General features: G+C 35.7%; 1 protein-coding gene across 4 annotated transcripts in view; it reads left to right on the plus strand.

Moving 5' to 3' along the window:
• Nucleotides 1-14,621, plus strand: part of OPA1 (OPA1 mitochondrial dynamin like GTPase) — a 98,476-nt gene that overhangs the window by 60,614 nt on the left and 23,241 nt on the right. For all 4 annotated transcript variants that reach the window (XM_017526648.2, XM_017526647.2, XM_017526649.2 and 1 more), the window contains 6 exons: nucleotides 578-686; nucleotides 1,158-1,237; nucleotides 4,794-4,934; nucleotides 7,440-7,556; nucleotides 8,783-8,876; nucleotides 9,676-9,786. In XM_017526648.2, the coding sequence (XP_017382137.1) occupies nucleotides 578-686; nucleotides 1,158-1,237; nucleotides 4,794-4,934; nucleotides 7,440-7,556; nucleotides 8,783-8,876; nucleotides 9,676-9,786 (652 nt within the window). The remainder of the gene's footprint in view (nucleotides 1-577; nucleotides 687-1,157; nucleotides 1,238-4,793; nucleotides 4,935-7,439; nucleotides 7,557-8,782; nucleotides 8,877-9,675; nucleotides 9,787-14,621) is intronic.

The following is a 14,621-nucleotide window of genomic DNA, read 5'->3' on the forward strand; positions in this document are numbered from 1 at the left end:
CTGAGAAAATTGTTTTATTTTTATTTATTCATCCAAAAATTATAAAATTCAGAAGCCAATTTTCAATTGTAATAAATAACTTTTATGATTTTATAGACCTTTTAAGTGTCTACCTTGTTACCTTTTCATTGCTGTTAACACCGGGAATAATGGTTATTAATTTTTTTCTCCTCATTTTTGAAAAGGCTAACATACAGGTCATATGGCAAAAAGAAGAGATGAACATGATCTGAATTATTAAGCCCTGAATTTTAGGTTTCTAGATATTGCAGTTTATGTAGTTAAATATATAATATTTTGTATAATGTAAATGTGTAATATTACCCACCCACCCTGTACAGTTAGCTTGTTTAATTTGGGCCAGGAGAGAATCTCCACTGTTTATTTTTTAGATAGCAAGCTAACAAAAAAGCAGGCGAGTAAAAGGAGTTTGTGCATTTTTATGGAAGGATGTATTTTTATGCTGCTTTATGTACATGGTTATTTTTCCATATTTACCAAGCTGTCAATTTGAATAAAATTACTAAAATGATGAGATGTAAAACAACCTAGCCTTTTCTTTTCTTGTTATTTTCAGAGGGTAATTCAACACAATGCTTTGGAAGACCGATCCATATCTGATAAACAGCAGTGGGATGCAGCTATTTATTTTATGGAAGAGGCTCTGCAGGCTCGTCTCAAGGATAGTAAGTAGAGACATGGCTTATTGAGTTCTGAGTTCACAGTGGTAAAGGAGTCATCCAGCTGCAATGAACATTTGCAAAAATATATTTAACATTTCAAAGTCTATTAATACTGTAGTTGAATATTATTTCTGGAAGTTTTTTAGTCAACGGCTTTGTAGCTACTAAAACGAATAAAATGGACACATGATGCTAATATGTACTCATATTCTATAAAGCTATAATGCAGAATATTTTAGTGTGTTTGCTACTACTGTACTTACAGGAATTTTACAGGCAATTATACTTTTATCATAAATACATCTTACACAGCTACTGTATCAGTCATATGGGGTTTTTTCTTTATTTCAACTGCCTTCATATTGATATAGCACTTTGAAATCATTAAGAAAGCAAGACCATTATTAGTTATAATTTATGTACTTGGTAAATAATAACATCCTTGATAAATTAATTATCATTATTTTTTCCTAGCTGAAAATGCAATTGAAAACATGGTGGGTCCAGACTGGAAAAAGAGGTGGTTATACTGGAAGAATCGGACCCAAGAACAGGTAAAAATAAACAAATCTCTGGTCTATGATGATATAATTTTGTTCATTTTAATTCAGGCATTAAAATATAACCTTTTTGTAGTTCTAGACTAATCTCAAGAATTTTAGATGTTTTATATCATCCTTTCTTAAATATAATGAATCGTAAGAATCAACTACATAAGAAAGTTTTTTTTTTTTAAGTGAAATAGCCATGTTGTTAAAAGACAAGATGAAACGTTCCCCTTTTATGCTTGATTACTTTGTTCATTTCAGTTACCTGTTTGAGGTAAAAGGAAGATTAAAGTTATGAACAGGCCAGGCATGGTGGCTCATTCCTGTAATCACAACCCTTTGGGAGGCCAAGTTGGAGGAATCACTTGAATTCAGGAGTTCAAGACCAGCCTGGGCAACATAGCAAGACCTCCTCTTTACTAAAAGTTGAAAAAAAATTAGCCAGGTGTGGTGGTACATACCTGTTATCCCAGCTACTAGTGAGGCTGAGGTGGGAAAGATGGTTTGATCCTGGGAGATCGAAGCTGCAGGGAAAAAAGTTGTGAACATAAAAACTGATAAGGTTTTCAGAGGATGTACAATGAATATGATTAGGGAGAACAAAGATACAATGATTTTTTTTGCCTTATTATATTATCTATATCTATCATTAAAGTCCTCACCCCTCACTTCCACCCCTTTTCATTTCTTTCTTATTCTTACAGTTTTTTTCCTATTTAGCATTCAGTCTTATGCCACTGTCTCGTTCCTTGTTCATTTCTTTTAAATGAAAGAATCTAAAAAGAATATAGAATCTAACTGTATAAATTAATGAAATAAAGAAGATGCAAAAGATTTAGCATCCAATTCATTTTTGTTTCTTGCTTGCTTTATTTTTTTGAATTCATTTAGAGAAAGGAGATCAAGAAATGGGAAAATAGAGGAGACAAAGAGAATAAAAATTGAACAAATGAGTTGTCGCTATTTCTTTATTTTATATTTTCATTTTCATTTTCAATACAGAGTTAATTATATTATCTATATCCTATTTTTTCCTAGTTTTCCACATTTGTTTTATAAATTCTGTCAGATGTGAGTCTCAACTTGCCTCAAAATAATGAAGAGACAGTCTTCTTTTTCTCTCTGTTTTTTTTTATTATTACTATTTTTGGGTAATGACCTTTGTGAAAAGTGAGCCATGAAGAGACTGAAGAGAAGCTGAGGAAGTGGACAGTTAGTGATTGGGTCATGCTGTGTTCAGGGTGCATCGGTTATCTCTGCTTTACAGATGGGCTAAGAGAAGAAGGTCTGTCAGAAAAGAATTTCTAGGGGATCCATCCCAGGTTTCTGACTTTGATAGAGGAAGATGCATTGATTAGAAAGAGCTGCTGTAAGGGAGATAAACTGCAAAAGAAAAATGGTGTCTGGCTTTCAAGACTTAGTGAAATTAGGCCTAAAGTCTCTAGAACAATCAATGATGGCAGAACTTGCCTCAGCAACTGACTGGTGGTAAATATGCTTTGGCCAAATGCTCTCTGAAATAAATGATTTCTGCTCATAAGTTATTTTTGTCAGGAACTTAAACCCATAGGGGAATCCCTTCAAGAGAAGCAAAGGAATTTTCTTTAAAGTCAGTGCAAAGGGTCTGTAAGCCTAGAAGAGGAATCTGGAAACCTTTTAGAGAAGAGCCTTCTCCTGACAGGATTTCAGGGCAGCGCATGTGAGACCCAGGCTGACTGTAGAATAAAGGCCATAAGTTGGAATATAGAAGGGAGGGGCATCTGAGTCACCTGGGGAAGTATTTATATATATTGTTTTGTTTATTCCTTCAAAAGCTAGCCTCATGTCAGACTCACTGAATCAAGCTCACTTTCTCTATTCTTTCTATCCCACGCACTCCCAGTTGAAAACAAGTGTTTTCAACCTCATTGTTGGAGGTTACAATGAGACATAGATTCTAGAAGAGGTTGAGAATATCCCTGAGTCTCATATTATAAGTTTACAGAGCTGAATGACAGGATTTGGCAGGAAAAGAAACTTAAAGATGAGAAATCCATGCTCTGAAAATTATTTTGTGCTTTTGTGTTTTTTTATTCGTTTTCTAGGAAAAGTCATTCCTTTGAAATATTCTTGCCTTGTTTGAGCCAAACTAATGGACATTTTCGTCAGATCAGATCCAAGAGTAGTTCTCCTTCTAAGGGCCAAGTGTGGTAACAGTCAAGTGGTGATGGGTAGAAAGATGGAAGAAAAACAAGGCAGGGGCTGGGCATGGTGGCTTAAGCCTGTAATCTGCCCTTCTTGGGAGGCCAAGGCGGGTGGATCATGAGGTCAGGAGTTTGAGACCAGCCTGGCTTACATAGTGAAACCCTGTCTACTAAAACTACAAAAAATTAGCCAGGTGTGGTAGCGGACGCCTATAAATCCCAGCTACTTGAGACACTGAGGCAGGAGAATCGCTTGAGCCTGGGAGGCAGAGGTTGCAGTGAACTGAGATCATGCCATTGCACTCCAGCCCAGGCCACAGAGAGAGACTGTCTCAAAAAAAAAAAAAAAAAAACGCAAACAAGGCAGGATGAGTTTGGGGACACCATTACCAGTGATTTCCTTTCTATCTCAGACTAAATAGTATATGTTTAAGCAAACAGTGAACTTTCTCTTTATCAAATGCTATTTTTTCTAAAGTGTTATATTTTCAGAGTATCAATTTAGTAATTCCATTTACAGGTTAATTATTTGCATTTATATGTTATTCTTGTGTAAATACTCAGATTTCATAGCTGCGGTAGAGTTTGGGGCAAAAGAAAACCACTCAGTTTCATAGCTGTGGTAGAGTCTGCTGTTCTAGTAATTTATTTAGGGTGATGATTGTATTTGAAGCTAGTTTCTTTCATCATACAGTTTTGGGTGAAGGTTTGAAAAATGACAAGGTTAATGTAACACAGTATAAGAATCTCATTATCAAACTTATAACTAGTATATGTATGTTTTCCTCCTTTAGTAAAAAGATTATGAACAATTACAGAGAAGAGACTGGAAGTAAATTTCAGAATGATAGGCACCTCACAGGAGCAGTCTGAAGTACAATTTTTTAATGAAAAAGCTTTTTAAAAACTAAACTATGCATTTTATACTACCGGAAAAGAAACATTAACAGGTTCAAGTCCTTACAGTAATCCTGTTCTAAACTATAGTTCTTAGATACGAGACATTTTAGAACATCAGCTTTTTCCATGTATTCAGGGTGCTTTTTCCTAGATTCAAATTATACCCTACAGTCAAGAAAAAGAAAACACAGAGTAGGAGTCCTGGTGCTGTAACTTCCACAGTAAAACGTTTCAGCAAACGTAAACACATAACAGGTAGGGCTAATCTCCCTGGGTTTTTTCCCCTCTCATAAGGCAAGTTCTTCTGCATTGATAGGCCAGTTACCATATTCATAACCAGGGTGCTGTGTTCTTTCTTGTTTGTTGTGACTTGTGTTATCTTTTTTGCAACATTAATATATTTATTAAAATTGAGACTAATTTTACAAGTGCCAAATTATAAGCCATCTAAACATAGTCCTCTTTTAAACATTTTAAAGTGTGTTCACAATGAAACCAAGAATGAATTGGAGAAGATGTTGAAATGTAATGAGGAGCACCCAGCTTATCTAGCAAGTGATGAAATAACCACAGTCCGGAAGAACCTTGAATCCCGAGGAGTGGAAGTAGATCCAGGCTTGGTAATAAGTACTGCTGAAAAGCAGGAATCTGCTTCCTTCATGTTTGTTTCTTGCAGTAAATGTTACTACATGTGTTACTTAGTTACTTAAGTCCTTAATTTTACTTCTGTTGTGTGTATGTTTGCTGACAAGGAAAGCTTAATCATTCTGATTGTGTGAAGAGAAGGAATTTTATTCTCAGTATTGTTTTTTTAAGGGTAATGCTTGAATTTGTAAATGGGGAAATTTACTTTGGCAAGTTCAGTGTCAGCAGTTAGTTCTTGCAGAAACAGATGAAACTGACCCATACCTCTGCCCCACATCACACTGTTTCAGATGGCAAAATAGAATTTCTGTTTAAATATGGCATATGTATGTGTTTTTGTGTGTGGTTTACAATCAAATGTAACTCAATTAGATGTGAGTGGATTCAGAAAAAATAAAAATGTCATTTAATTAAATTGGATGAGGCCATTGAGTTCTGTCTCTATTTTCCTTATTCATAAGTGTAAGAATAAAAATAGTCTACACTTTAAGCTACTTTTTGCTTATCTTCATGATACTTTTTTTTTTTTTTTTTTTTTTTGAGACAGTCTCACTCTGTTGTCCAGGCTGGAGTGAAGTGACATGATCTCAGCTCATTGCAACCTCCACCTCCCGGGTTCAAGTGCTTCGCCTGCCTCAGCCTTCCGAGTAGCAGGGATTACAGGCATTCACCGCTATGCCTGGCTAATTTTTGTATTTTTAGTAGAGATGAGGTTTCACCATGTTGGCCAGGATGGTCTCGAACTCCTGACCTCTGGTGATTCACCCACCTCAGCCTCCCAGAGTGCTGGGATTATAGGCATGAGCATGATGCTTTTTGGGGGACAAATTTTTAAAAATACTTCTGGGCCCACGTTTTTTAAAAAATACTTTCTCTATTACTTAGTTCAAATGTGAAGAATTCAAAGGCTTATTTTAATATTAGCTTAAGTAAAAACAATTAGAAAAATAAGTCTAGGAAAGCCACAAAAATTATTTTGAAGATTATATGCTATTTATGTTTCTGTACTTGAGGAATGAGTATACTTCTTTTAAATTCCACCAGAGGTCAGAACAAGTAAAATAATCAAAATAAAGCTGGTAAAACTTAAAGCAGTTATACAGCTTGCATTATTTATAAATTGAAAATGAGATTAAAACTAATGATTACATGAGATATTTTAGTTGAATATAGATTCAATTTTTATTCTTGATGATCCCAGCTCTCATTAACAGTAAGTTATATTCAGTTTGACACTTTAGGTGTTATGTGGCACTTTGATTAATATGTAGGAGGGATTTTCTCTTCAGGTTGGTGTAGAAGAGACGTTACGTGATTTTTTTTTTTTTTTAAGTTTTCACTCTTGTCTTAGGCAATGGATTGGCTGTATGTCTTAATTAGTTTCTATGACCAAGAAAACCTCCAATTTTTTGAGTGACATTTTGTTCAGTGCACTTTGCAAAACTATAAAATAAATAGCAAAGTACCTCGAGAATAATATCACTTGAACTAGATGTCAGGATATGTGAATTCTAGTGTATTTCCATTATCTTCACTAATAAGAAGTCCTTTAATAATTGATACAACCTATCTGACCTTACTTTCCTCATCTGTCAAATGGTGTTGATGGTTGTTCTAACATCATTGTTTTGCTCAAAAAAGGACTGTGGGTATTGGCCGGGCGCGGTGTCTCATGCCTGTAATCCCAGCACTTTGGGAGGCTGAAGCAGGTGGATCACAAGGTCAAGAGATCGAGACCATCCTGGTCAACATGGTGAAACCCCGTGTCTACTAAAAATACAAAAAATTAGCTGGGCATGGTGGCGCTCGCCTGTAGTCCCAGCTACTCGGGAGGCTGAGGCAGGAGAATTGCCTGAACCCAGGAGGCGGAGGTTGCAGTGAGTCAAGATCGTGCCATTGCACTCCAGCCTGGGTAACAAGAGCGAAACTCCTTCTCAAAAAAAAAAAAAAAAGACTGTGGGTGTTAAAGAATATTTAGCACTCAGACTGTCTAGTAATAAAGAAGTAGGGATCATATTGGTGTGGTAACAGTGAAATTTGACAATCAGGAAGGAAATGTTAAGTTGATGGACATGATCTGAGACCATCTTCTTAAGTCCTACCTCTATTTTTAGATAAGGCTTTCAACCTCCTTTTGCATTGGTTTCCTCACCTCTAACTAGGGGAAGATAATACCTACCCTATCTACTCCACAAGATGATTATTTGATTATAATAACAGCATGTGTTTAAATCTTTGCTAATTTTTAAGTACATAAACTGATAATGGGTCAGAGTAGTAATAAATCCAAGCTTTGTCTTCAAAAAAGTAAATGAATAAAAAAGTTTGAATAACTATGTAAAGAATAACCTTGCCTTTGCTTTTAATTAAACTTTTTTTGTTAAATAATTTTTTTTTTTTTTTTAACAACTTCTCAGAGCCTGGTTGATCAAGGAAGAGTATACAGTAACTCTGGTTTTTGTTTTCTTTTCTCATTTTAGATTAAGGATACTTGGCATCAAGTTTATAGAAGACATTTTTTAAAAACAGCTCTAAACCATTGTAACGTTTGTCGAAGAGGTTTTTATTACTACCAAAGGCATTTTGTAGATTCTGAGGTAAGGTTTCCAAAAACAGAAATATTTTTAAGCAATAGTTGTTAAAATATGTTTAAAAGTAAACTTTAGCTTAAGCATTAAGTCCTTTGATCATCTGGGGAAAAGGTACGTATAATTTATAAACAATAATCTAACTCTTATCTTTTCAAAGATAATTTGCCACTTTGTTAGTAACTACATCTTACATGTGTATTATCCCCGATGCTTAATAAAGTAACAGGAAAGAGTGCCTTATAATTCCCTGACCTATAAGAATTTTAGTTAACATTTTTATGTATTTCTATTCAACTTTTTCCATACACAGGGAGAGAGAGAAAGAGGGAAGGAGAGAGGAGAGAGAGGGGGGGGGAGCATGTGTGTAACATAACCATCCACTTGCATAAGGGAGATCATACTGCAAAACAATTTTTATCATGCCTTTCTCAGGTGTCATAATTATTTCTTCACATCACTAAATCTTGTTTTAAATAATCATAAAGTTCTTGGATTAGAATGTTTCATAATTTAAAGGAACCCCTAGGTGGCAGCAGGCTGCTAGATTTTGAGCATTTTCTTACAAGCAAAAATGCTTTTAAATATCCTTTTGAAAAAGCTCAGTTAATCAACAATCATATTTGAGACCTCTAACATGCTGTTCTTTTGTTTTCAGTAGATGAAAGTAAATTTGTATTTAAATGCAGCTATGTAAAAGTGGCAATTTTTTGCATAATTTTAATTGTTGAGGGAACTTCTTTCTATAGAAACTTTTGCAGAAAGAAGAAACTTCCTTCTATAGAATAAGCTTCTTTTAAATACATCAATTTATTTTTATACACAGCGGAATTTTTTAAATGGCTTTAGTGCAGACTCAGAGAGGTTAACCTAAGGACATACTTAAGACAAATATGGTTAATCAAAACTAAATATAAATGGCAGGTGTATATGCTATGAATTTCAACATACATACAATGTAGTGGAATTATCTACTTCTCAAGCTTATTTGTTTTGTCATTAGACTTGAAACAAAGCTATATAGGTGTCAGACAGATAGAGGCCAAATTATGCAGAATTTCATGGCTCCATATGGAAAGGATTCTTCAGCTTAGATATACAGTGTATATATTAGGTAAATTTGGGTACTTTTAAAGCTTACGACATATGTTCTGGTTCTAGTAGTTGCATGTGTTTATGATTATAGTTTTCATTTTAACTTTGCATCTGGTAATCTTGATTACTTACTATTTCAGTTGGAATGCAATGATGTGGTCTTGTTTTGGCGTATACAGCGCATGCTTGCTATCACCGCAAATACTTTAAGGCAACAACTTACAAACACTGAAGGTAAGCCACACGGGGACTGCAGTCTTATTTTGACATTAAAAAATAATAGTAGTAATATCTATAGTTAATAGAAGGATGCCAAAATACTTCCCTAAAAATAGATTTATTAGAAAAACTGGCCAGGTGTGGTAGCTCATGCCTATAATCCCAGCACTTTGGGAGGCCAAGGCAGGAGAACTTGAGGCCAAGGCAGGAGAACTCTGAGCTTGAGGCTCAGAGCTTAAGACCAGCCAGGGCAACATTGCAAGACTCTATCTTTACCAAACAATAAAATAAATTAGCCAGGCATGGTGGCACACACCTGTAGTCCTAGCTACTTGGGAGGCTGAGGTGGGAGAATCACTCGAGCCTTAGGATTTTGAGCTACAATGAGCTGTGATTGTACCGGTACACTCTAGCCTAGGTGACAGAGTAAGACTCTGTCTCTTTAAAAAGAAAAAAAAAATATTATTTTCTTTTAAAATAAATCATAACTGGAAAAGCTGGGCGATAAAACACACCAGGAGTTTATCTTCATTGCATGAAACTCTATTAGGAATGGACTCCTAGCTGTCACTAGTTTTGGGAAGTCTGTGCTTCTGTCAAAGTGTACAGCTTAAGAATATGACATTCTCTGAGACTATATATAGGTTTCATGCTGATAAAACTACTGTATGACAGAGATTATGATGTGAAAAGTATGAACTTAGCAATAGTTGTAACATGATAGAAAACTTACTGTCTGTATATAGGTTAATTTTATCATCTTTATTCATTTATAAAACAGTGCTCCTCAGGTTTTTAAATTTACTTTAAACAGTTAGGCGATTAGAGAAAAATGTTAAAGAGGTTTTGGAAGATTTTGCTGAAGACGGTGAGAAGAAGATTAAATTGCTTACTGGCAAACGTGTTCAACTGGCTGAAGACCTCAGTAAGTAGTTCATCCTGCCCTCCACCTTACTACCTTTTCACCTTTCCCTTTTCCATTTGTTCGTTCATCCATTTAATCTCAACCTTACAGAAAAGTTACGAGGAATTTTTTTCTTCTCTGAACTATTTGAGAGTAAATTGCTGACCTTAAGTCCCATCACTTCCAAGTAATGTTACTGTATAGTTCTTAGAAACAGATTTTCTCATAGCAACCAAACACTGGTAAATTACAATATCGAATTCTCAGACTCTCTTCAAGTTTCACTCCTTGTCCTGGTATTATCCTTCCATATAACAAGATGTTCAGGCTCATTCCCTGACCCAACTTCCTTTTTTTGGAGAATGGTGTTTAGAAATGGAGACCTGGAAATTATATATGGTCACTCTTACTGGAAAATCACTGTTTCCAGGTTTATCAGTGGAAACAGCTAGGAAATAAGTGTTGTGGATGCGTTCGTGTGTGTGCAGATGAATATATACACATTGACATCTGTATTCCTAAATCATGTGTATATTTATATATTAAAAACTGTGCATTGATGCTGATGCTTCCCATTTTAATCCAGCGTTACAGCGTTTGTTCTAGTGTTCTTCCTTTTGATATTTGTCATTCATTTTCCTGATAGAAAATGGGCTTCTATTATTCTTAATATATTTTTATATTTTGGTCAGTCCTCCTATACATAACCAAACTTGAATGAAGATAATGTCCTTTTCCATTGCAGAAATGTTCTATTTCATTTTTTAACACAGCCCGGACTCGTAACACTACACTCCAGGCCACCAGATGGCGCCATACCCTGCATTGACACCCTTTTTGCCTTGTCTGGGCTCTGACATCTATGGCAGGTTGCTCTTCTTCATGGAGTCCTCTTTACTGAGCTCATGATCTGACATTCTGTGCCAGGTGCCTCCCCAACTCATCCTCCCCACCTGCTAGCCCCTGCCCGACCCCACACAGTTTCCCTCCTCACCTGAAGCCAGACCATGCCTTTGTGGAGACACCCTCTTTATCCTGCTTGTGCTTCAGCATCTTGCACCAGGCCACCCTCCTGCACAGGTACTCTCCTCATTACTGGACCAGGCTACCAACAGCCCCGTATGAACCCCTTTATAACCCAGGTCAGTCACTGACACCCACCGTAGGCTACTATGGCTTCCCCTTCCCACCATCCTAGCTTGACCCTACTAATAATCATTTTGTCACTGTTTGGGGGGATATTTGGTTCTTTCTTGTAGATTCCTAGCTTTAAGATAGGATTGAGTACTAAAATTTACTTAGTTCTTTGAGAACTCAAGGAAATCAGTGAAACATTATTATTGTTATTAAATTAAAAGTAAAACACCTGTAGTTGCTGCCTCTGTTTGAACCTGTCTTGTTACAAGTTCCCCTTATTTCAGCTTCATGAAACAAAGTTATCTTTTTCTTTCAATGTGTATTAAATTTGCTGTCTTCATAGTTTTCCGATACCTAAAAGAATAAAAGCAGATACTATTAATAAATTAGAAAGAAGTTCTGCAAATTTGAAAGCAGTTTCTAAACTGAATTTTGTTGTTACGATACAATCACTAGGAACATCCAGGGGAAACCAGGCAGGGCCCTTCTATTTCATACCCTGTGCCTGCACAGCATGCCCTCCCTTGTGATCAGCCCTCGTGGTCTCAATCTCTTCCTCTAGTAGTAATCTAAGCTCTGCATTGCTTTCTCCTCTCTTTTTCTTTCTTTAAATATTCTTCTTTTGAAACGTATCTCATTTTACCTTTATTTTCATTTTCTGTCACTTTTGGTGTTTTCCATGCCACCTTGGCAGCATAGTGAAGTTTGTGCTAATGTGGAAGATTAATGCTTAAATCTGAACTGTCATTTACTAGCTGTGTTATCTTCAGCAGAGGGTCTGCCAAAGCCTTAGCTTCTTTATTTGTAAAATGACTCTTATAGTGGTTATGTCACAGGATTGTTAGGAGAATTACTTCAACAAGCATTTGCAAGTACCTAGTTCATAATTTCATGCTTAGTTAGTACTGTTACAGAAAGAGGTATGTCATTGTCACAATGTATACAAATATATTTCTTTTATATCCCTTGTGATATAATTATCAAGACAGTGAAATAATTCAATGAATTTTACCAGCATAACATTTTTAAGTGATTGAAAAATCATTAAGTATCTTTATGTTTTTAATAGAGGCTTTGCAGCCCCATCACTCTCTACTCCCAGTTTGATTATTTAAAGAAAGTGGATTACTAACTCAAGTATGTACACTGTCAAGCCAAGTTTTATGTCCTGCTGGTGGTTTTCCTGAGAAAGCAGTCATATGACTCCCTTGAAATGATTTACTACTTTTGTACATATAAAATTATGATGGTGTTAATGTACCAAATAATGTCCTTGGAAGCAAAGGTTTTCAGTGACTTAGCTCCGTCAGTCACTCTGAAGGAGATGAGCCATGACTTTGCCCATTAGTTGAAAAGAGTCTTGAGAGTGCCTTTTCCTTACTGTTTCTCTTTGGTCTAACACTTAAGAATATGGCCATGGATACTTCAGCCAGAAAGCTTTCAAAATTTAAGTTACTAATGTATTATAAGGATCAAAGTTTCTTGTATAACCTATTCAATTAGAACATAGTGTATTGGTTAATTGGATTTGGAGAAAGGGAGGCAATCAGGTTTTTACTACAGTTTCAGCATGTTACAGAATATTGTATAGGTTGTTAAAATGTTGATGCATTCATATTTTTTGCCAGTCTTGTACAATTTTAAATCATTTCCTTACTTTGGAGACTCACCAACTGACTACCCTTTAAGATGAGCACATAAGCAGTAGTAATACATTTTTCTTTCACTTCCTGGAGAAGATATACTATGTTCACTATTGAAATGAAGCCATAAAGCTAGAGTTAGGAAGATTGAAGACATGAAAAGGAGCTCACCTGTTTTTGTCTCAGGAGCTCTTATAGGATTCTTTGGAGATATGGTAGATTCCATAGCTGGAACAGGAAAAGAGCAGGATGAGTCTGTGGGTGTAGAAAGGAAAGAATTGCTTGAAAGATGATGTCAGCAGGTCACAGAAACCCTCTGAAGGAGGCTCCCCAACTGGCCAGGCCAGGGACAATTTGGGCCTCAAAATAATGACAGTAACAAATCGCAACCCATTGAATTAAATAGGAATCCATACATTGGTAATTACATAAATAAGGGAATAAAAGCAGTGATGCAAAAAGGGATGTTTATATAATCACAGAAAATATGTACTAATTAAAAGTGGGAAAAGAGTAACTTTACAGTGGAGGAGCCTGACAGTCATCACTTTAGGTCAGAGTTAATATTATCAGTAACGGTCAAATCAAAACCATATGTCATCCTGTAAAATGCAAGAAGACTCCAGCAGGACTTCTAGTATGTTCTTACCAAAGATGTATAACTTAAATTCAGTCATTACAATACCTGAGACAAACCCAAGTTAAAGTACAGTCTGCAAAATAACTGGCCTTTAATCTTCAAATGCATCAGGATCATGAAAGACAAGGGAAGCGCTTAGAACTGCTCCAGCTGGAAGAGACTGAAAACGAAATGCAGTGTGATTCTAGATTGGATCTTTTTGCTCTAAGGACATTAATGGGCCCGTGAGTGAAATTTGAATGGGATCTGAGGGTTCCATAGTAGTAATCTACCAGTTTAATTTTTTAATTTTGATTGTTAAGCTGGGATTATTTAGGAAAATACCCTTATTCATAGCTAATATGCAGTAGAATATTTGGGAATGATAATGCATAGTGACAGCAAATGTTTCAGGAAAGCATGTCTTTGTAGTGGTCTTGCAACTTTTCTGCAAGTCTGAGACTGTTTTTGCATAAAAGGTTTAAAAAGCTTAATTTTGTTTTTGTAACTGATAATGGATTAGGGTCATGTGAAAATACTTTAGAAATAATGAGACTTTGAAAACATCATCTCTGAAGACGCTGAAATACTGAGTTACCTTATGGATAATTTATAATAGGATATACAGCTGATTTTTCCACCATAATCTCTTGTTGGCAATATCTACCCATACTTAGACATTGTCTGCTGTTAAAATATGCCGATTAGGACTTTCATGAAACTTTTGATTTTATAGAAAATCCCATTTCAAATAATTTTTTAAATAGACATTTAAGTATGGTGTCAACTTAGATAAAATCTATTTGGATTCCCAGTGTAAGTTTTAGTAATGTGTCCAATCTATGTATTAAAATAGACTACAACTTTAGAATACTTTCTTTAGAGAGATGAAGATTAGTATGTTATGGCTCAATTCAAAGTTGTTCTTTTTACTATGATCTATTTTATGATTCATAAAACCTGTCTTATGATTGTCACATATAACAAGTAAGAGTGCTAACATTGTGCAGACTTGTGGTACAATTTGTTTTCTGCCCCATTCTACCTCAGAAACTGAGTATCTGGGCACTGATAACAATTGGTAGTAGTGTTATTTGCTCCTAAGCCAAGTTTCACCAATGTAGTGTGGAATTGTTTTACTGTTTGTTCTATGAACATTGTATCAGCTGTTTACTAGGTTATTGTGAGGTTTTGGACCTTCATAGAAATTGCTTGTAACTTAGGACTTAGAGTTCTTTTTTAACTCTTGTTCACTAAAGCCTGAGTTAGGCTTTTTATTGTCTGTGCATGTAATCAGAGAATCATTGATAGTGATGAATTTAAGGGGCATTACTGATCATTTAGATTGCTCTATGACCTAAGGAGTCTTGGCTAGGTGCAGTGGCTCATGCCTGTAATCCCAGCACTTTGGGAGGCCAACGCGGGCGGATCACTTGAGGTCAGGAGTGTGAGATCAG

Source organism: Cebus imitator, unplaced genomic scaffold (genome assembly GCF_001604975.1).
Source record: "Cebus imitator isolate Cc_AM_T3 unplaced genomic scaffold, Cebus_imitator-1.0 Scaffold43, whole genome shotgun sequence".
Lineage (NCBI taxonomy): Eukaryota > Metazoa > Chordata > Mammalia > Primates > Cebidae > Cebus > Cebus imitator.